General features: G+C 43.9%; 1 protein-coding gene across 1 annotated transcript in view; it reads left to right on the plus strand.

Annotated features, from left to right (window-relative positions):
- The first annotated feature begins 1,220 nt into the window (after nt 1-1,220).
- dnajc13 (DnaJ heat shock protein family (Hsp40) member C13) overlaps nt 1,221-23,725 on the plus strand; it is a 34,703-nt gene continuing 12,198 nt past the window's right edge. The window contains 27 exon segments of the mRNA XM_079360821.1: nt 1,221-1,340; nt 4,586-4,666; nt 11,813-11,888; nt 13,041-13,190; nt 13,639-13,680; nt 13,774-13,974; nt 14,080-14,286; nt 15,077-15,172; nt 15,340-15,431; nt 15,524-15,690; nt 16,690-16,769; nt 16,860-17,029; nt 17,904-18,003; nt 18,164-18,271; nt 18,736-18,891; nt 19,295-19,351; nt 19,440-19,561; nt 19,755-19,830; nt 19,964-20,059; nt 20,187-20,327; nt 21,082-21,099; nt 22,528-22,610; nt 22,726-22,879; nt 22,970-23,073; nt 23,162-23,321; nt 23,396-23,458; nt 23,554-23,655. Of these exon segments, the coding sequence (XP_079216947.1) occupies nt 1,309-1,340; nt 4,586-4,666; nt 11,813-11,888; nt 13,041-13,190; nt 13,639-13,680; nt 13,774-13,974; nt 14,080-14,286; nt 15,077-15,172; nt 15,340-15,431; nt 15,524-15,690; nt 16,690-16,769; nt 16,860-17,029; nt 17,904-18,003; nt 18,164-18,271; nt 18,736-18,891; nt 19,295-19,351; nt 19,440-19,561; nt 19,755-19,830; nt 19,964-20,059; nt 20,187-20,327; nt 21,082-21,099; nt 22,528-22,610; nt 22,726-22,879; nt 22,970-23,073; nt 23,162-23,321; nt 23,396-23,458; nt 23,554-23,655 (2,934 nt within the window). The 5' untranslated portion in view covers nt 1,221-1,308.

Consider the following 23,725-nt stretch of genomic DNA (forward strand, 5'->3'; position numbering starts at 1 on the left):
AAGTGAATGGTGCATACTTGAGGTTTATTTCTTCTTAAAAATATGTTAAATTACTAGCTAAATATACCCGTCTGCAGATGCAAGAGTGTGTGTGGCTTTTGCCATTTACATTGTGAGTGTGTTTGTAGGCCTATGTCTTGCTCTACAATCTTCATGCAAAAGACGGTTGAAGGTTATGTTTGACTTTAACAAGCAGAAGATGGCCTACTGTAAAATGTCATATTCTACCCTGACTGTAGGTTACATTGCTGCATTAGAGTCCCTAGAGGGCAGGATAACACGGTTTTCTCAGCAGGCTACTTGCAAGGCAAACCTGCATATTAAAGAATGAACTGTTAAATGTGCATTTGAGGGTCCTCTTCACCTCATCTCTCCCTGTGTCACAAATAAGAAAGAAAAAGCAAAACGAAGTAAATGACAGAACTTTAAGCAATTAAGTTGACTGTTTCATTCAAGTTATTCACTAAGTTAAATTATCTAAAAAAAAAACACACACAACAACAACAACAACATAATAACAGACTGACTTTCAAAATCCAATTATTGCAAATTTAAGTATGGATTTTCAAATGTGTTCATATCTTGTGATCTGTATCCTTCCTTTAATAAGCAGCTATAAAATGGAAGGAAACAGAAGATTTGTACTTTAGTTAGTCCGCATATAAACCCGACAGGATCAAATGTTCCCAGGTCAGTTTTAGACTGTATGCATGAATACAAACACAGAAAACAGAAATCAAAAACTGATCTCCGGTCAGGTTTCTCGACGAGCCCTCGTGCCTGCACACCAATCAGCTGACAGCCGCATGACAGGCAGGCCTCGCGCATGCGCAGTGGGCACACTTTTGGTATCAGGAATATGGCAGCGTCCTGAGCCCTTGTCGGGGGGGGGAAATCATACGCCGTAACTGAGCACCTTCAGCATCGGAGTGGAGGAACACTGAGAAGCACCGGTTGCATTCAGAAGGAGGGTGGGGGGGCGAACAACACATGAAAGACATTTTACAGGTAAACGCACGCGCCGTGCTCTCCCATGTCTGCTTGATTGAATCCTGCTGCTAACGAGACGAGCTAGCTCTGCCTTACAGACCTGACTCAAGTGCTAGATGGGTAGCCATTAGCTGATGGCTAACTCAACAGCAGCCTGACACAAGCTAATCTGCATATGACAAACACACACACACTCTGCTAACAAAGGTGTGTGTTTGTTGTTGTGCTCATGTAGAGGTTTGGAGACAACATTGCAGTAAAGCAGCTGTCGTGCATGTTTGTATCCGCACAGTGAGCAGGGATGTAGGCCTCTCTGCAATGAAGCACATACTGGCTTTCTTTCGACTCAGGTAACATAAGTGCTGCTGGTTATGGTTTTTTTTGACAGGTGTGTGTGTGTGTGTGTGTGTGTGTGTGTGGTGGAGGGGGGGGGGGGGTTAATTTACCCTGAGCTATTTGAAAGTTTCTTTTCAATCCTCTGTATGTCTTAAAACATCTGCATGTTGTTTTTTTTTTTTGTTTTTTTACAACATTGTGAAAGCAAGTTGCAAAAACCATTTATGAGTCCCTCAGTCTCTCCTGTGGGTCCAAGTCCATGACCTGCTTTATTTATTATAAGAATTGTTGTTTCTGTTTGTTGTGCCTGTAAAGCACTTTAGTCAGCTGAATTGGTTTTTTTAAGCGCTACATAAACTTGATTTGACTCAACGCTTGCTTGGATGAGTCGTCGCCCCTCTTTTTGGTTTTGAAAAACTAAAACACTCCCTGATTCAAAGGTACACCACTGATGATGATGATGATGATGATGATGATGATGATGATGTGTCCCAAGATTGACATCTTTCCCACGTCTGAGATCAAGCTCTCACGACACTCTCACCATCATGTGTATTATACCAGCCACTGGAGTGATGGACAGTTTTTCCATCACGTCCTGTTTCATGATTCAATTCCTCGTAAAACAAAACAAAAACAACTTCAGATTAAGTTGTTTCCTGACTGTACAGTTTCCATCTTCATGTCACTGGCTAACGTTTGTGGGGAGGGGACGTTTCTCTGCATCATCTCTTCAAAAGAAGAAAAAGCAACACGGAGAAACCTGCAGAATCCAGCTTGATATTCCCCTTTTCTCAGGTTAAATTCACATTTACATGTTTGTGATAGATGTAATGTGGGACGTAGCTCATTCGTCCTGCTCGGACTCATTTCCAGTGTGGTGGCGGTGGATTCAATATAATGTTAACAGGAGATGTCAGATATGGACATGGCAGTAAAAATGGCACATGATGCTTCAACCCTTGTACCCACACACGTGCTGAAGCAGTCTTCCTATGTGTAGAGTTCTTTTCTCTATATTACATGCACTCATCCCCTGTGGCTGCAGAGTCATAGTGAGTCTGTACATCCTGGTTTACGTTCTTCACGTGTGTCATTTAGAGTTATTAAAATGCTGTTTCCATGCGTCTTGGTTGAAGCACTCAGCTATGCATTTATAATGCAAAAGGAGTTTGTTAGCAATGACCCGAAGCTCTGTTTGTTGTGAGACCTGTCTGGAACAAGTTGTTCTGTCAATGTCTCGCTTTTATTTACCTGCCTGTCTTCCTGTCCTTCCTTTTTGAGCAAAACTCAGTCAGGTGTGAGTCATGATTTACATGCTAGTGATCTGCATACATGCCAGCAGAGGGGAGATCACATGACCCCCGATCCTGCTTGGAGTCTGCCCTCTCGGCGCACACATCACAGTAATAGAAATAAAAAAAGTGTACTGCCCTCTGCAGCAAGCAAAGGGCACGCTGGGCATGACTCGCTGCTAACATGTTTGTGGACTCCGTCAGCCCCCTGCCTCGGATTAGATTCATTATGCAGCTCCATGAATGAACGCTTGAAAGAAGAAGAAAAAAAAACAGTCGATGCAAAACTTGGCTCTGACTGTTCCTTGGACCTTTTGTTTCTGCAGCACACACACACACACACACACACACACACACACACACACACACACACACACACACACACACACACACACACACACACACACACACACACACACACACACATATGTATGATGGAGGTGCAGAGCTGGCTTCATACAGCGTCGTGGAGCCTTTTTTCAGTCGAATGTGGATTCCTTCATTTGGGTGTTTTTGTTCGATGCTTCAGCTGCTCACTGACATGCAGAGGAAGGAAAACAGGAGTCAGATATTTCCAGGATCCTGGCAGAGTGCTGACACAGGTTCCCCTTGTCACATTGCAGCCGCCGGCAAATTACTGCACTGAGGATGAGAGAGGGGGCTCGTCGCTCTGTTTTCTTTATTCTGCTCAGTCCTCTGTCTTTGGTGCCGCCATCATTTTATTTTTTTTGTTTTTTTTTTGTTTTTTTTGTTTAAAATATTCTGTCACTAAGAGGTCCTCTCATCCATCTCGCCAATGCCTTGTTTTTTTGGGGGGAAAGGAAACTCATCACATTTAGATCTGGTGATCTGGTGAATCTGCTCTCCAAGTTTGGGAGCGTAACACTTCGTCATGAGCCTCCCCTCCTTTATATCTTAAAGGATCAATACGCCAGTCTGCCTTTGCACCAGACTTTGTTGACACATGCTCAGCTGGAGCGCTGTCGTGTCCTCTTTGTGTCGGGTAGAGTAAAAAGCAGTGCATGCTATGATGTAATGTGATTGCTAACACTGGCCTGGCTTAGGTTAAATCTTTTTGTAAAACATGGAAAAAATAAATCCAGAAAATAAATGCCGCGTCATGTTTTGCATAACAGCACCACCTTAAAAATGTGCTGAGCAGCTCCAAACACCTCGATCCTGATTCTTCTGCAGCGACACTGACTCTGAATCTTTAACATCCTGGTCAGTCATGCACAAACAGGAAGCCACAAAACAGGGTTTCAAATTAAAAGCTTTAAACTGAAAGTGTAAGAATTGCACTCTTGAGCATCAAGAAGCAGCTCTTCCAACGTCTCCGAACGTCTGCACGGAGACGATTTGTGGACACGTCTTACAGGTCGCTCTGAATGTCTTCGGAGCGAGGCCGTGCGAGCTGAGAAAGCTTAAAGTGCACAACCATTTGTCTTGATCGGCGCCGCTGTCAGTCTGATATCCGATACGAGAACTACATCAACATCAGAGCCGATATCTGATCAGATCTGTCTCCTGAAGGAATATGTCGTGTTCACGCACCAAGTTTGAATCCGAGGCCTCTCCAGTGATTGGTCGGAATCGGAGCATCTCGAGCTTGTGTCAGGGATGCACGAGTGCGACCTGCTGCTGCCGCCATGCTGCACGGCTCCCGTGAGTCACATGACAATCACAGTTGACTCTGAATTGGTTTTGTAGTCCAACGAGCGTCCTGGTTGGAGTCTCTCCCTCTCACACGTCAAATACTGAATGAGCGTGTGAAGCGTGTGTGGCTGTAGATTGGAATGTGTGTTACATAAACTTGATGTAACAATGATGTGCTGTGACTCAAAGGCAGATTTAAAACCTTCTTTCTCTGGGCCCCTTTTTTTTCCCATGTTGAAACTTTCGAAGGGGAGGTTTGCTTTGTGATCCTCGTCATTAAAACATTTCTTCTGTTTGTTTTGTTTTAGGTCCTTTGAAAAGATGAACGTCGTCAAAGAAAACACAGACCTGGCCTGCTTCTACACCACCAAACACTCCTGGAGGGGAAAGTAAGAGACTTGTTTGTTTTTCAGCATTTCAAGGATGGTGGCGCTTTTAATAATCCTCAATCTGAAGACCTCGTCTTTTTTCCTTTTATCACCTCCTGACTAACACTTTGGGAAACTCCTGAAACCCTGACTCAGTGATTCCTTTGTGTCGGTTTCCTCAAACCAGCCTGGGATAGGAGCTCTGCAGACCAGTGCTTGTGACCTTGTTGTTTTCTCTCAGGCGTCAGCCTCACAAACAAACAAAGACTGGTAGAACTAGATGCAAGCCAGATGAGGTTGAGGTATTGATGCATTCATGGAAATGAAAGCAGGGAACAAAAAGACTTCACCTGAGGCTACGAACAAGCCAGGAACTTCCCTCCTATTTTGAGTCCTATGCAGCTAAATTGTTGTAGAACAAACTGCTAGTTTAACCCACTTTATTACATTTTTACGTCATCACTTCAAAGATGACGGGTCAGATGCTTGTGTTGTCATACTTAGCTTATCGCTCGTTTTATCAGGACGATGCTACATGGCCACATCAATATGTTGTCCCGTCCCGATCATACATCATATAATGAGAAGCACTTGGTCCAGTAGAGACGTAAAAAGAAGGCGGCGGTGCATGTCGATGCTTGATGGACACAGGGATCAGATTACCAGTACCTGCTTTCTAAATGTCTTTGTCCCATTAAGGCCGTCTGCCATTGACTTAGGTAACTTAAGCCTGGCTGCAGAGCATTAGCCCTCAGCAGAGCTTCATCCGGCTAATGCGTCCTGAAGCGTCCGTCAGAGGCCAGCGTTGATGTGGGTGTGTGTGTGGGTGTGTGTGTGGTGGACATCAGAGAACGACCCCCCCCCCCACTCATTCAGTGAGTGATGCAGACAAAAAAAACCCACGTTCATGGTTGATGTGCGGGTCCAACGTGTCGTCTGAACTGTGTCTGTCAACCTGCGTCTGACACGGGTCTGACAAATGGAAAATCATTGATATTAATATTTCAAGGAAATTGAACTGTCTCTCCCAAAAGGAAGAGAAAGACGAGGGAGCGCAGGACGACAGCGAGTGGACAATCAGGAAATGCAAATGCAAACCTGATTTGATGCTGGTGTAATGTAACACTGTGGTCTGTCCGTGAAGCTTCCTGAAACTAGAACATGTCATGAAGAGAGTCCAACAGGAGCTTTAGTTCATGATCTCAATATATTGTTTGTAGGGTTTTAATGAATTCTTTCTTGGGTAAAAGAGACATTTAAGATGGAGTCATAGTTTTTAAAAACATACGTTGGCCAAATTGCTCTCCAAACCATGGCCCTTGATCGATCATTTCAAATTCAGGGGATTATTTCCTCAAAGATCTGGAGGGGGTTTGGTGTTTGTCTTGGGTGCAAATTGTTCTCTTCTCTTTATGTCGTCGATGTTTCAGAAGGAAAATCCAGCTCGGGTTTCCAGTCTCTGCATAGCTTGATTTTGCAAAGTAGCTCGATTGCTGCAGAGTCATTGTTGGCCTTTTTGTTGCCTTAGTGATGGGACAGGTGAAGAGGCGTGCAGGGGAAAAAGTAGGTGAGACAAAGGGTCAAGGCCAGGAGTCGAACCTGCAGCCAACGGGTCATAACAGAGGTTCAAGAATATATCTGAAGAGGATGCTTTGAGCGATGATACATTTTACTCGTGTGCGTGTTCAGCCTGGAGCCAGGCAAAAGTTGAAATTGCATCCTGCAGCATTTAGGTCTGCACAGCGTCAGTATAGTGGTGTTTTCAAGTTTCAAGTTATCTGCATGTCTGGACATGAAAGTCCAAACTTTATCCAGACTTCTTCCTGAACCCTCTCCGGTCTGCATGAAGTCAGACGAGCTCACTGGAAGGTGTGTTTACATCAATAGTAACAAAGCTGCCTCAAACTCAAACCAAAGTGACCAAACTGTCCTTCTTCTAGTGTCAGACTGTATTTGTCTTTGTGCAGCATCTTTATCTTTCCTCCTGAGACCCCTCCACCGAGTCACACACATTTTCATCAGCTCATAACTCAAATTAGAAATGTATAACACCTTTGGATGGCTACATTCATTCCCTTTAAACAGTGACAGCGTGCAGCTCTTCACTGTGAGTACAGAACTTGTTCCCCGTCGTCGACTGTAATTATCCTCGTCCGTGATTAGCTTTCCTCTTTAGCGATGTCTAAAGGGCGCTTTGTGCTTTGATCGGGGAGGATGTCAGACAGCATTCAGCAAGTTCTTCAACAACGCCTCCAACATGCACTGAACCCAGGTTTACTGTGATTAAGATGTAGAATATATTCAGAGCTCAGTGTCAGTAAGTTTGACTCGGATGCTCAAATGTATTTTTGTGGATAAACGACGACGACTGGTCGGGAGAGAAGAGGGAAAATCAGTCATCTGCACGACGGCTGACATCCTGCTCGTTTCTTGTTTCCTCCTTCTTACGTCTGTCTGGTCGTCTAGTCGACAAATATCTCTCAATGTTTCTATATTAACATAATCAAATTTGTGAAAAGAAATCCCTATTGGTGTGAGAGGAAGCCTGAACACAGCTGCTGTGATATCTGCATGTTTCTCTGTGTGTGCGCGCTCATGATCAGGTTCAATTGGAGTCTTGTGACTCCCACTCGTAGAGGACATTTGATCCGTCCGCTCCCTGTTGAAGGATGCTTTCGTGGGTTTTTTTTTTAAATTAAACTCTTGAAGTGTCATCGGGTCATTTTTTTTTTTTTTAAAGGGCTTCGATTTTCAAGCCCAGCGTTTCTTCTCAGCACGCAGAGAGCATCTTTTGAATCTTTTGTTGTAATTCACTATGAACTAAGGACGCCATTTTTTTCTTTTATTACCCATGCTCAAGCTGTTCCTTGTGATAAGCACATCAAGATTTTCCAACCTTTTTCGTTGTTCCCGTCATTGTACATTGTGCTCACATTCAGCTCTCTTTCCACCGTTCACTGTGGCGGTGAAATGAAGTGTGTGTTCAGTCTTGTGTTGGAGATTATGATGCGTTTCTCTAACTTTAATAATGCAGTCATACAAATATTCAGCTCTGACTTTTTTCCCCCCCTTGTTTTAAAGGAGAAATGCAGTTGTTAAGAGGGTTTAGCAAGCGACAGGAAGTTGCTTAATGTGATGCATTATGAAACCCTGGAAATGGACAGAAAAGCTCCAAACACACATTGGACAGTAAGACTGAACGAAGGTGGCTGTTATTCTTGTGTGTTGCTAAATGCATGTCAGATTACGTGCATTGGTCTCTCTCCTTTAGTCGTATGCTGGGGAACATTAATACAGAACACATTTATAATTATTTCACAATTCTTACTTTCAAAAACAGGAAGATGTTCTGATCTGCGGATATGCAGAGATTGTGCAAATCAGTTATGATACTAACACTGATTCAAATACCAACTTTTATTTGTCACTTTTTTTCAACTCTTTGTCTGTTTTTCAAATTAGGAATAAAATTAATTAAATTCCTTGTCGGTAGTCGCTCCTCTTGAAATGACCCTGTTCACGTTTGTAAGACTCCCACACTGCTCACATTTTTATTTTTATGTTTGACCGTGAAACAAATCAGGGAGTTGACTTCCTCTAACCAGGACAAAAAGACTCTTTTCTAATTCAGCATTTGGGGATTTCTAGATGCTTCTGACATAGGTTGATAGCACGTTATTTGGTGTGTCAACAGATACAAAACATTTTATTATATAATGTAAACAGACTAAGTGTAGTGTGATGGATTCAGCCGTTGTTTCGTTTGTCCGCTGAGGTCGTTTCCATGGAAACCCAGCAGCATGATTTGCAAATGATTAGCTGTAATGTCAAGTATTTGATTTCTGTGTTATGGTGATTTTAAATCTTATGTTCTTAATGTTTTTTTTGGTTTTTTTTTAGCTTTACTGACTCTTAACAAATAAACATTCAACAAATTTTAACATAGTTTGTGAATTTCAAATCCACTCTGATCCTGTATTTGATCATGTCTATAAACCCCTCTATTTCAGCCCTGCTCAGAACAGACTGTTTCTGTGTCTGTAGCTTTAAATATGTAAATGAGCTGTGTCTGACCACGCCCCCTCTCAGGAAGGGCTCGGGTGTACTCGCTGCTTTCTGGCTCCATGTCCTATTGTTTACGGTGAGAAGGCAGACTCAGAGGGCAGAACAAACACCTAGCTGTGGGAGTGTCACCCACCTGGGGGAGGGGCTACTGCCCTTTGTGATGTCATGAAGCGAAAAATCTCGCCTGTTTGAGCACACATTTTCTGAAAAGTGGAGCAGGCAGAAGACGGAGAGGATGGATCTTTTTTTTTATTATAGATGAAGGGACACACGTCAGTGTTAGAGAAGCATGGTGGCCTTTAAATATGTTACTCAGAGGTTTCTGAAAGAGGACTCGATGCTTTTATATCAGCAGAGTTACTGTGCATGCATCAGTCAGAAAACCAGCGTTGTTGTGTTTCAAAGGATCCTTCCTCATGAGTTGCATTACTTGGATTAAGACTGCAGTTAGAGAACATAATGAAGTACTTTCCTCCATTGACTCGTGTGATTTTTATGTTTTGTCACGCACAGCTGTTGACTTTGTTTTCGATTACTCTCAGATCATGTTTGACATGTGTCATCATCCGTGTCATTTTAATAATCGCTTCAACCACTGATTCTCATCATGTGACTAGTCTGATGGAAATTAGATTTGGTTTTTAAACACACATGAACCATTCATCGGACGCTGCTTCTGAAAGGGTGAATACTTCTATTCAAGTGTCTGTATGAAGAGAAAAAAAAAGTCAAGGCCAGTTTATTGACGAAGCTCTACTCGTATGTAGAGAATTTAACATGCTTCACAAACAGCATTAAAAAACATAAATCCTTAAAATACAACATGGTTCAAATCATGAATCCACTAAGATGTGCGATTAACAGGAACAGATTCAAAAACAGTATTTAAAGAATTAAGTTATAAAGTATCTTTTTAAAAAGCACAAAAAATGTTGACTCATCTCAAAATGAAATGAAAAGCAAATCATTTGAAGGTGCTCGGTTAAAAATCAGACAATAGAAGTTAAAGGGAAGCAGCAGTGAATAAACACACGAGATCTCCGATTTCTGAAAGACGTAACAAAGTTTTTAAAAGTGTTTGACATCTAGCAACAAAAACAAAGAAAAGATTCAGTGTGCCGTGTAAACACACGAGCGAGGGCCGGATATCGTCTCTGAACTAAAGTAGAGTTGAGAACAAAACAATCATCCCACACAGAATAAATAATTAACTAGGCTTGTGCTGACACCCAGTTTAGCCGGCCACTTAACACCAAGGTCAAGCGAGAGACAGAGAGAGAGAGAGAGAGACTCTCTCTGAGTGAAGAGAGAAGGTCAGAGGCTTTCTTCCTGACATGGACATGACACGAGTATAATTATGAAATAGGAAGGACGCTGAATCGTCCACTGCAGCCTCGCCGCAGGCCGCTGCAGGACCCGTCTCTGCACGTTAGCTGTGATCTCAGAACACGTATTAAACGTGTTTATAAGGAAGCACGCTCTCAGTTTGACTCCCTTTTTACTTTTCTATGTGATGGGACCTTAAGTAGACCCGTTAATGCTGTCCAGGCCGATTGAGAGATAATGCGAGATAGAAAAGGAGCCGAGTCAGCGTGTTCAGTATGCAGGCTAATGGAGGCGCTAAAAGACCGTCTCGTGCATACATGGACTTACGTTTTACTGCTTTAATGAAGCAGACGTAAATGTTCACGTCACAGAAATGATCAAAGGTTCCAATTTACAAATCGAATACACGCCTGAATAATGAGCGAGCACGCTGTGTGACGATATGCCTGCACGTTGACACACACACACACACACACACACACACACACACACACACACACACACACACACACACACACACACACACACACACACACACACATGCACACTTGTGTGTAATGTGCAGAAAGGTCGGCCAGAGAGAATTTCACACTTCCTTCCTACTATGTGAGAAAGCCCCGCTCTCATCTCAGTTCAGAAGAGTCGCTGTTAGTGGTTTGAGTGTCGGTGATGTTTCCTTTAAAGAGGAGGAAGGTAGCAAACATAGAAAAGAAATGAACACTCAGAAGAGCATTTTATATATTCTTCAGATATCGTGATGTGCAATATATTGATTATTGAAAAATGTCTGTATGCTGACATTAATGTTGTCTTATGTACTGTATCGTATCACATCGTGAGCTACCTCTGACCCCCTCCGCTGCGTGTCTGCTGCGTAAAACAAAAGTGGTGTGTGGAGGATTTTTTTATTTTTTTTTAAATGTCTACTCTCCTACTTCATGAATATATTTGTTTGTGAGCAACGCCACCTTTTTAAATCTCAACGTTTTCTGTTCTCTGTGCTCCTCTGTACAGTAAAAAGGAGTCTGACTGTGTTTGAGTTGAGAAGTCAAAAAGCTCCAACGACACTTGTAGGACGTATCAGATGAACTTTAGTAACAAATTAGACCGACGTGCTTCGGCTTGTGGCGTCCGTCGGGGTCGCGGAGAATCACACACGAGATTTAAATAGTGTCGCTACGAGGAGGCGTCGAGGACAACCCAAGAAAGGTTTCATCTTGGTCCTGGATTATTACCAGAAACGTTCGTTGTTGTTTTTTAAAGAGGACTTGACATGGTTCGTTTCAGCTCCAGATGTCTCCGTCTGTCTAAAATGAACGTCACACATTAATGTCTCACTGTTACAGACGGTAATCTCTTCTCATCACCTCTTCTCTTCGTGTGCATTATCTCATCCACTGCATCATAAACGTGTCTGTATGACATCATCCTGCTGATGTCACCTGTCCTCGACTTGAGATGAGTTTACAGAGCACCTTTTCTCTTCCCCCCCCCCCCCCCCTCGCTCTGCCCTCGTTCCGGCGTAATGGAGCTCTCTGACTTTGTGGGGACACATTTTGAAAAAGTTGGTACCGTGCTGTTCTGAGTAATCCCAGCTAACTGGGTCTGTTAGCTTTGTAATGCTATAAACCTGAAGGCAACGTTGAATGCTAATCTAATCTTCTTTGACTTCCTGTTCTAGCGTTGGCTTTGCTCTCATTTGTGAGTGGTGCAGGGGTGTCTGACTCATCCCCCCTCTCTCTCTCTCTCTCTCTCTCTCTCTCTCTTGTGTTCCAGGTACAAGCGAGTCTTCTCAGTGGGGACGCATGGCATCACCACTTACAACCCGGCCACGCTAGAAGTAACAAATCAGGTCAGTGAGTGAAGCGGCTCCAGCTCTTCTCTGCTCGTGCTATCAGTGTCTCCCAGACGCTCGTGGGACGTGCTGCTCTCGGATGAATGTCACACTTAAAAATCGTTGCTGTCTCTTCAAAAGCTTAAACACTGCTCTTTTTTTTTCCTCCTCTTTATTACGTGTGCTCAGCTGCTAAACAAGCTTTCGGTTCGACAGTGATGAAAGGTGCAGCAGCATGCGTTTCATTGATTAGACCTTGAGACATGCTCTGTACAATATCAATTACAAACCTGACTCAATAAAAGCCCCAGTCACACAAAACAGGAAGAAGAACACTTAAAGCTCCAAAAATAACACGGGTAATCTCTGCAATTACAAATATTTTATAGATTTTCACGTTTACTAAATTACAAGTCGGTAACTTTTTTTTTTATCCTCAAGACAGGATGAGTGTCAGTCATTCACAAATTCACAGAGTCCACTAACATACTGTGGTTTCAGCAAGCAGATGCTAGCTCTGATGATAAAAATCAAACCAATGTGAACGTGCCCCCCAAAAAAACGCAGTTCCCCGATTGTCCACTAGAGGGCTGGCTCTAAAAGCTAAAGAATCCCACGTAGAGCCTTTTTAATGCAGCATAAATAAACGTGTTTAGCGTCTGGATTTGGTCTCTGTAGCTTTTTTTTTTTTTTTTCTGTCAAAGACAAAAACTGTCCTGGGCTTTAACATGTGCAAGAAATATTCACGGCTCATCAGGCACTCGGCTGTTTGACTGACAGATGGTCTCGTAGCTGTTTGGCAGCACTGCCACGTCATCTCATCATCGCTTTGATTGTGCATTTTTTTTATTTGATAGCAACATACTTCCTGATGTGAAGAGCTAGATGGGCATGTTGAGTCACCAAGATAAATGTTATTACACAACTCCACCTCTTTATCTGCTTCTCGATTAGCTGGAAGTGAGTTCCAGTCATTATTTACAATATGGATACGTCATTGACTTCATCACACCTCCTCAGAAACCAACGTTTGGCGCCTTTGAGACCAAATCTACGGTTTTCAATCATTCGTACAGAATGTGTGTGCTGCTGCTTATACATGTCAAATGTAATGTGTGTGTGACTGAACACAAGTGTTCATCCCTGTGATGTTGCTTTTTGTGTCTCCAGTGGCCTTACGGAGACATCTGTGGCATCGGCCCGGTGGGAAAAGGTCAGGGGACGGAGTTCAACCTCACATTCCGCAAAGGCACCGGCAAGAAGTCGGAAACGCTCAAGTTCTCCACGGAGCATCGGACGGAGCTGCTCACTGAAGCGCTGGTGAGAGACCGTCACAGCTGCGTCACCACCACACACACACACACACACACACACACACACACACACACACACACACACACACACACACACACACACACACACACACACACACACACACACACACATATACACACACACACACACACACACACACAGACAGAGTGAGTCTGTGATGTGGCTCGTCCCTCCTCTCTCGTCGTGTCATGGCTGCACGATCTGCTCTTCGGTCTTATCAGGAAACTGCTGAGTCATCTAATGTCCGAGGATCTTTTTAGGAAATACAGTGCTGTCAAATCACAGCCTTTGACTCACCGCAGGTGTTTATCACAGGATGGGTATATTTCCAAAAGGCTAATCTTTTTTTTTTTTTATTAAGATGCTGATGTTAAACACAGATGATTCAAATATTCAACTCTACTAACTTCCTGTTTCTTTTTTTTGTTCGCAGAGATTCAGAACAGAGTTTTCAGAGGGAAAGATAACAGGCAGGGTAAGTTATACATCTGTTAAATAAAAATGGAGTCTGTGTTTTCCCTCTGTTGTGACACAAAAATGAGAATGGTGCAACACATGTGCCAAACAGCGTTTTAACTGCTACAAGCACCACTGGAGCGACACGAGGAAGCCTGTGAGTTTAGAGGTGACGCCAGGCGGCATCGACCAGATCGACCCGCAAACCAACCGGGTGGTGTGCTCCTATGACTATCGAAATGTAGAGGGCTTTGTGGAGGTCTCCGATTACCAGGGAGGATTCTGCATCCTGTACGGGGGCTTCAGCAGGCTCGTATGTATCCACACACACACACACACACACACACACACACACGTTTACGTCCGCTGGATGCTTCGTGTCTTTTAACAGCCGTTTCTCGTTGCCTCTTTCTCCCAGCATCTGTTTGCCTCTGAGAACCGGGATGAAATCATCCGCAGTGCCATAGAGCATGCTGGGAACTATATTGGTATCACGCTACGGCTACGGAAGGAGGCGCTGACGTTTGAGGACTTTGTGACGGACCGGTTGGGGAAGTACAGCTCGGATGAGAGCATCACTTCGCTGGCCGAGTTTGTGGTTCAGAAGATCACCTCTAGACACCTGGTTAGAGCTGTGTGTGTGTGTGTGTGTGTGTGTGTGTGTGTGTGTGTGTGTGTGTGTGTGTGTGTGTGTGTGTGTGTGTGTGTGTGTGTGTGTGTGTGTGTGGGTGTGGGTGTGGGACAATTGGTTTTATCACCAGGTACATTTGTCTCATGTATTGGTGCGAAAGAAAAAACAAGGTTGAAATAAAATATGAGAAGCAAAAATTACCAATATATACAATAGATTTTAGAAAATGTCAAATATATAAATAAAAAAATAATAATAATAAAAATGAATAAATAGAAGCTGTAACAGAGCAGGAAAGGAACAAAAAAACAGACAGACAAAACACAGGAGATACACTTTGCCTCACCATGTAACCAAGACAGAACAAAAGAAAACGACAACACACACACACACACACACACAGCGCTTCATGCCTCCATCAGACCAAATTTCCCCCACCTCCAATCTTTATAATGATAAAATAATTGGTGAAAGAAAAGAAGTCGCCTTGCAGATTATGAGACCAGACACAAATGAAGTGAAGCTCGAAGGATGATGGCAAAAAAATATCAAAGTCATCATGGATTTGAGGTTTTTCTTAAAGATAGAGAATATTTTCCTTTTATTATCCAAAAAAGTCTAAAAACCCTGTGTGTCTTCAATAGGCTGTTTAACGTGTCATATTGGAAACCAGCAGGTTTCTGAATTGGCATCAAGATGCTTCTGCCGAGCTGTTTGTGTGAAAGCCCTGAAGGTTTCCTCTGCGTCAGCGTTATGACTCAGGTTCTCTTCTGTGTTTCTTCAGGAGCCTGTGAAGCGTATTCTTTGCCTGACAGAGACGTGTCTAGTGGAGAGAGACCCGGCCTCCTACAACATAGTCACCCTCAAACCCTTCGGAGAGGCGAGTAAAAGCACTTTGACATGGTTCAGTTCAAAAACGCCGGGCGCTGTCGCGTCCGACTCCTGTCAAGATAAAAGTCTTTGTTTTCATCACTGCGAGTTCACCGCTTCGATGAGAGCGATGTGTTTTTTTCACTCCCGCCTTTTTTTTTTTTTTCTTCCCTTCAGGTGTTTTCTCTCATCTGTGACGCAGACAACCCTCAGGTGTTTACAGTGGAGTTCATCAGAGGTCAGATCAGGAAGTTTTCCTCCACAGAAAGGTAAACAGACCTGACTCTGTATTCACACGTTGCTCTTGTTTGTTTTCTTGGTTCTTAGTTACAGAGATGTTTTTTTTTTTTTGCATCTGCAGGGACTCCTTATTGGCCAGCCTGCTCGATGGAGTCCGAGCGTCGGGCAACAGGGACGTGTGTGTCAAAATGGCGCCCACCAGGAGGGGACAACGATGGGGCCTGCTGAGCATGCCGGTGGACGAGGAAGTGGAGAGTTTGCATCTGAAATTTCTCGCAGCCCCTCCGAGTGAGACCAAACCCCTTTGTCTCCTGATTTACATGAACTGACATTTATAAACGTGCAGCTCAGTCGTGTTTAATGCTAGCCGTGCAAGTATCCTGAGATTTTGCTTCAACGCCACAGGAGGATAAAAACGTCAGGTTTTTTTCTCATCCTTTGAACGCCATCCAGCCTCCATCAGATCAAAATGTGCGGTCGTGTCGTCCTTTGGTTTATGAGCAAAACTGGAAGCAAGTGAAAGTGTGTCAGTGGGAAAATGGTCAACAGGATTTCAGCTAATTGCTAGCATGTTTGCATGACTTTAATGAGAATGTTAGCATGCTAACATTAGCGTTTGCCTTAAACCCCCCCGTGCCTCACCCTGGTTTATACAAGCATTTATTGTGAGAGTAAAATAAAAACTCGAGTTTGCTTCTTCTTCAAAGACTCTCTCTACCATTTAAGTGGAAGAATATTTTCTCTGTTAGTCAGCTCAAAATCATATAAACTCTTTCTAAAGATTTATGTACTCAATATGATTCTAGTGAAGATCAAACCGTAATGAAGTATGGATATCTGTTTGGATGCCGCAGCAGTGAAAGAGCCTAAATATCGGCAGCGTTTGTGTTGTCAGTGTGTTTGTGCTCTTTAGACCGTGTGCACGAGTTTCCCTCCATTTTTAAAGAAATGACTGAAGACTGGTGGAGCGCTGGTTTAGTGTACGGAGGCTTTAGTCGTCCAGCTGGGCGGCCCAGGTCTCTCCACTCTCCTGCCCTCTAAAATAAACGGTTGACTGAGGATCAGCTGCTTTCAGAGACACAGGCAACGATTGCTGCCGATTCATTTTTTTTTTTGCAATTCAGACGTGAAAGTTTAAACAGGATTTGTATTTTTGTTGCTGCGGTATCGAAACTGGTGTCCATATGTTGTTTGATTTTGACCCCAGAGCCTGTAGCGTCTTAATTTGGATTTGAGGTGATCTATTGTTTTGCGTTAACTGTTCCATCCCTCCTTCCTTTGCATCAGATGGAAACTTTGCAGACGCAGTGTTCAGATTCAACGCCAACATATCCTACAGCGGAGTGCTGCATGCAGTAACCCAAGATGTGAGTGTGCTCACCTCCCGCCTGGATGGACATCCATCTGCTCATCACCCCGCCCTTCATCTCTTTTCTGTTTCTCTTCTCACTCTTCAGGGCCTTTTCTCCGAGAACAAAGAGAAGCTCATCAACAACGCCATCCTGGCTCTCTTGTTCCAGGAGGCCGAGCTGCCGGCACTCAACGCCGAGCTGGAGAGCCACTTCCAGGCCATCCGAAGACTGGTGGCCTCCAAGGCTGGCTTCCAGGCTTTCACCCAGCTGCCTAAGTAAGAGGGCGCTCGTTATTCTCTGCTTACCTTCAATTTCTTATTTCTGCAACGTGAATGTGTTTGTCGAGCTGCTGGTAACAGGCATGCTCTGTCATTCCAAGGTCTGGTCAAGGGTCTGGACTCACAGATGCAACGTAAATATGAATCCATACATCTCAGTCTGCCCTTTTTTTGCCCGCCTGTCTCTTCTCCTTCTTGTTCTCCAGAGTCTCTGTTAGCATTCTCCTCTTTCTATCTTTTTATTTTTTGCTTTCATCTTCAGGCTTTTTAGTCCGGCACAGGAGGGGGAGGTTATGTCACTCAGTCGGGGCTGCCTCGCCTCAATTCGCCTCCAACCCTCTTTTTCTCCTTCATCTGTACATCCATCTCTCTGCCCGTTCTGCCCCCCTCGACATGTCTGTATATGAGAAAACACGAGAAGCTCGCATTCTCCGTGGGTCACTGAGATGTATGAGAGGAACTGTATTTACCGTTTATTATTTCTTCCTTTTTGAAGCAAATGATCCGTTTATTGGCTTCCCTGACAGATTCATTGCACGAGTCGCTTGGTGTTTCCCTCGCACAGCCACGAGAAACAGACACTATAAATAGATTAATAAAAAAAAAAAAAAGAAGAAGTTGATTGTGCCTTCAAGGGGAAGCCTCTTTGATATCGTTAAAGTTTTCGGTTCAGTAGACGATGTGACGCTTTTACGAGCAAAGAGAGTAACAACAAACCACTTCTGAAGCAATGAACTCTGTGTGTATCCAACCCCTCAGACCCCCCCCCCCTTTTTGAATCAAACTGTTTTTGTATTCTGTCGTCCGTCTGTGCTTGTATGACTGTGCATGTGATGTTGAATCTGTGAATGTGTGCTCATGTGTGTTCCAGGTTCAGAGAGAAGTTGGGAGTGAAGACGGTAAAAGCTTTAAAACGGAACAACAACGGTGTGACGCACGCTGCCGTCGACATGCTCTGTGCCCTCATGTGTGTACGTACCACCTTTAATCAACTACACACACACACACACACACACACACACACACACAGGAGTTTGTTTTTGTTTTTCTTTCTCAGGTTGAAAACAATGCTCGGTATTGATTTGTGTTGGTCTGTGCGGCTGACTCCTTTTCTTTCATGTGCCTCTGCAGCCGATGCATGATGACTATGACCTGAGGCAGGAGCAGCTCAACAAGGCGTCTCTGCTTTCCTCCAAGAAGTTCCTCGAAAACCTCCTTGAAAAATTCATCACAAATGTGGTACAATATTCTTTTGTTTTTCTGCGAGCTGGAGGAAAAAAAACTTCACATCAGAACTCCTGTTAGACTTTTCCCCTTGAACTTACTTCTGATCCCCCCCTCTTCATCTTCATCTTCATCATCTTCTTCACCTTCTTCTTCTTCTTCTTCTTTGTCTCCTCCTCCTTCTTCTTCTTCTTCTTCTTCTTCTTCGTCTTCTTCTTCGTCTTCTTCTCCTCCTCCTCCTTCTTCTTCGTCTTCTTCTTCGTGTCCTCCTCCTTCTTCTCCTCCTCCTTCTCCTTCTTCTTCTTCGTCTCCTCCTCCTCCCTCTTCTTCTTCATCTCCCTCTTCTTCTTCGTCTCCTCCTTCTTCTTCTTCTTCTTCTCCTCCTCCTCCTTCTCCTTCTTCTTCTTTGTCTCCTCCTTCTCCTTCTCCTCCTCCTCCTCCTCCTCCTCCTCCTCCTCCTCCTCCTCCTCTGCTTTCAGGACCATGGAACGGGAGCCTTGGTCATCAGCGCCTTACTGGACTTCCTGACCTTCGCCCTCTGCGCCCCGTACAGTGAAACCACAGAAGGGCAGCAGTTTGACATGCTGCTGGAGATGGTCGCCTCGAACGGACGCACGTTGTTTAAACTCTTTCAGGTAGCCAATATAGGGATGTTCCTAAAGGCTAAATTCCCTTTCATCTTATCAGAGTTTAATTGAACACATTTGTTATGGTAAGCACAAAAAAATAATAATATAACATACATTTAAAAAAAAGTGCAATATATCTATCTGTATAGTAATTTCACACATAGCTTTTCTTTTTAAATCTGTTTATATCTTATTTTGTAAATACTTAATAATCTGCACCGTAAAGTTCAACTTTTCAGATGATAAATAAAGTCTGAGTCTAGATTGATCACATTTAGCTCACATTATATTACAGTTCCACCTGAAGAAGTGGATTATAAACATTATAATAAAGTTCTCTGCACTCGTCATGATGTGTAAGAAGTGACTGGGCTGGTTTAAATTCAGTCTTCTTGTATTTGTCTCTTAGCATCCCTCCATGGCCATCGTGAAGGGAGCAGGTCTGGTGATGAAGGCCATTATCGAGGCAAGTCTTTCTGCAGCTCTGCTGACTGACAATGTGAACACGGATGTTTTAGGATTTAATCATAATCAACACGTGTTTCGACTTCTAGGAGGGAGACAAGGAAATTGCCACAAAAATGCAGGAGCTGGCGCTGAGTGAAGGAGCTCTACCGAGACATCTGCACACTTCTTTGTTTACTATCAGCGCCGACCAGAGGATGCTCACCAACAGGTGAGTCCTCATCAGATCCACACTCATTCCTTTACTTCTGGCGGTACAGCTCCACTGGTTCTGTGTCCCTCGCATCCTCGTCTGAAGCAGTGGAGCCGTGACGTTTTTCCATCAGACGATGCACGAGAAGGTTTTTTCTTTCTCTCTTTGTAAAAACGGCTCATCTGCCAATATCTGTATTTGTGTTCATCAGGCAGCTGAGCCGTCACCTCGTGGGCCTGTGGACGGCAGAAAACCCGGTCGCCATGAACCTCCTAAAGAGGATCCTGGTGAGAATAAACAAATATTTGATTCTTTCTCAGAGTTGTTGGCAGGAGCTGTTAGCATCAGGTATCTGTTGCTCATTGCTTTTCTCTAAGTCCTAACGTGTTTCCTTTTCTGTCTTTTCCTTTCCACTCCCAGCCCACTGGCCTGCTGGCCTACCTGGACAGTCCTGACCCCGTCCCAGAGAAAGACGTCGACAGAATGCACATCCGGGACAACTTGAAAATTGCCACGGTAACTTGAAAAAACAACCTCAAGCGTTAGGGTCATTTCTTCAATCTGTGAAAAGAGCTGGTGACCTTTTTATAAGAAGGAATAAAATGGAGGTGCAGAAATGTGTTTTTTAATTCGTCTTCCACAGGACCAGCTGAATCGCAACAAAGTGCCCGAGTGGCAGCGCATGGCGGGCAAAGCAGCCAAAGAGGTGGAGAAGTTTGCCAAGGAGAAGGCTGATCTGGTGCTGATGCACTGGAGGGATAAAATGGGAATCGCCCAGAAAGAGGTGAGGATAGATGTACAGTCAGGAAGGCAGCAGACAGCCCGGTGAACCTGCTGCTGCTGCTGCTGCTGCTGCTGCTGAGGCGTCTCTAACCCGTGTTGTTGCTCCTCCTGCTGATGCTGAACAGTACTGCAGGATCCACATGCAAACTCAATAACACTCTTTCCAGCCGCTGATGTTCTGCATGGAGATGCTGCCTGGCCTTTTTAGGGAGCCGGTTCACATCCTGACGCCATCCTTTACGTCTTTTCTCGCCTTCTTTTAACCGCTTTTGCAAGTTTTCTCCGCTGATGCAAAGCAGACAAAAAGCTTTCTGTTACAGCTGTGCCCGAGTATGAAGGGTGCTCAAAGGTCACTTTAGGTCGCTTTAAACTGGATCCGACAGAAGTTGTAGCACATTATAGCCGTGACCTTCCTTCACCTTGAATGCTGCTCCTTTTCTTCCTCTTTCTCTGAATAATTCAAATCAGCTCATGAAGGACGTCTTCCTTTTGTTTCTTGCTTTACACTGAACGCCTCTTAATCTCCTCGTGTTTGCACCTCCTGCTCCATGCGTTGTTTTCTCAGCTCTTAAGAAGTGAAACATTGAATGAGTGCTCGCACATCTGGATTCAGTTAGTAAGTCTGTTTGAGCTCTGGTGACCTGTGAACCTTTTTAGTGTCCTGTTTGATCGGAGGAACAATAATCTCTCTGTGTTGTCTCTGCCCCACCCCTCCCCCTCGTCTTGTGTGGTTTCTCTGCTGTCAAACAATGCAGCAGGACAGAAATAACCTGGTAAGTAGGATTAACAAATGGGATCCACGCTGTTTGCTTTCTCATCTTCTCTCTCCTTTTTTTTTTTTTTCTCTCTCATCTTCATGTGGCATATTGAGTGTGTTTTTCTTCATTCGGCCAGGTGACGACCTTTAATCCAGATTTCTGCATGTTATGTAAGATAAGATAAGATATAACTTTATTGATCCCCAGTGGGGAAATTCGGGCGTTGCATCAGTACATAATAAAAAAAAATCAAAAACCAAATAAAATAGTAACATAAATGCAAAAAATAATGTGCTCTGAATGGCAAGTTAAGGGATGAGGTGTTGTCTATGTAATAGATGCCAGAGAGTCGGTTTTGATTGAAAAAGAACATTTACACATGCAAAAGATGCAATGAAACCATCTCACAGTGTAGATAAATAATATATACTATAACAATACTCAGAGTGCATGTAAACCAAATGTATGCAAAGTCCAGTGAGCGTTAAAGTATCGCATACAATCACATTCAGCCTTCACATGGTGACAGTACTGATCTCTGATTGAGGGGCGGGATTAAACTTGTGCTAAAGAGACAAAGTGACTTTCTTATTACAAAGTACACGTGAAGGGTTAAATGCTCCCGTCGACCGGCTGCAGAACATCTCAAGCGCGGTGGAGCTGCAGATATTTAAAGGTTTAACCGTGTGATTCACCAACAGCTCGGAGCCATCAGGCTGAAGTTTGAATATCTGCCGAGAGCCGCAGTATTTCTAAAGCATGTCACAGACAAGCTCTCTCTGTATGAGCTGAAGTCTAATGATCTGTAAATGAAGTCTGTCTTACTTTATCACGAATGAGGTTCAATCAGAAGCTCACACACGTGTGTGGAGATGGTCTGGGCTCTTGAAGCAGGACGGGGGAGCTGCTCTTGTTGCCTCTTTTGGGAGGAAGCCTTGTGAACATTTAAACACTGGACTGCACAGGGAGCTGGTTCCCATCATCTATAACTCACCACACACTGATGAGGCGCTCATGGAGCTTCAGATTATAAAAAGCTCGACGTGTCGTCCAAAGTAAAGTCTCACCTTGTAAGAATTCGAGAACACGCTCAATACTGGGATCCCATCTCTGTTTGTGTGTTTTTATAACTTTGTCTTATTCGCTTTGTTTTGTTGGTGTGGTGATGAGAAACACGTTTGTTTTGGTTGGTAATGTGTTTTTTTTGTTTTTTTTTTTACATGACATTTTTACAACGTTTGTCTTTCTTCATCCGCCCCCCAAAAAAAACTGTATTTGTTCTCCACCTCTGCTTCATTCATTCCATCTGTGGTGCATTGTTTGTGAAAATGTTCACGACTCTCTCTGTGCTGTGAGCTGAACGAGGATGGCTGCTGTGTAACATGTGAAACTGGCTCTGAGCACTTCATCAGGGTTTGTTTTTTTCTCTTATTTTATTTTCAGAATCCAAACCAAAAACCGGTCATCCTGCGGAAGAGACGGCAGAGAATAAAGATCGAAGTCAACTGGGAGCTTTTCTACTACAGGTTGGAAATGTCGCTCTAAAAACCTCCAATCTTGAAGCCTCATTCTCATTTTGATCCAAATTTTTCCCGCCTGCCATCCTCACCTTTTTGTTTTATTTTCTTCTTTTTTTTAAAGGTTCCAGCTCGATCACGCTCGATCTAACCTCATCTGGAACCTGAAAACCAGGGAGGAGCTGCGGGACGCTCTGGAGGGGGAGATGCGTGCCTTCAGCGTGGACCGAGAGCTGGGAAGTGCCACCGTCATCTCCTGGAACCACCAGGAGTTTGAGGTTTGTGCTCCGCTGAATTCACTGATTTCATTAAAACACAAATGCATGAACTGACACTAACATGGCGTCTTTATTCCTCCCTGCACGCAGGTGAGATACGAGTGCCTTTCAGACGAGATAAAGATCGGGGATTATTACCTGCGTCTGCTGCTCGAGGAGGATGAAAACGAAGAATCCAACGCCATCAAGAGATCGTAAGATAACAAAAACAAAAACCCGATCATATCCTCGACTGCATCTAAAACATGACTCACGCCCCCCTCTTTGTCTCCCTCCTCTCAGTTATGAGTTTTTCAATGAACTCTACCATCGCTTTCTGCTGACACCCAAAGTTACGATGAAGTGCCTGTGCCTGCAGGCGCTGGCTATAGTCTACGGGAAATGCTGCGAGGAGATTGGCCCCTTCACAGACACTAAATATATCGTGGGAATGCTGGACAGAGTGAGTGGAAAAACTCTCAGCGACGGCTCCTGAAGTTCGGTCAAGTGTTAATTAATCTTTCTTTTTCTCGACAGTGTACGGACAAACTGGAAAGAGACAGGCTCATCCTCTTCCTCAACAAACTCATTCTCAACAAGGTGAGTTGGAGGCAAAACACGCCTGTCGACTTTCCTGCAGTTTCTTCTCCCCGCCTCTTCGCCCGGTGTGATTCTTTTAATTTTCTTTCCTGCAGAAAAATGTGAAGGAGGTGATGGACTCAAACGGAGTGCGCATTTTGGTGGATCTGCTCACTTTGGCCCATCTTCACACGAGCAGAGCCACAGTGCCCCTACAGGTCAGAACCCAAAGCTTTGAGTCGTATCATATAAACAGGCGCGACCCGTCGATGCTTTCATGCTCCTCAA

Source organism: Symphodus melops, assembly GCF_947650265.1.
Source record: "Symphodus melops genome assembly, chromosome: 14".
NCBI classification, from domain to species: domain Eukaryota; kingdom Metazoa; phylum Chordata; class Actinopteri; order Labriformes; family Labridae; genus Symphodus; species Symphodus melops.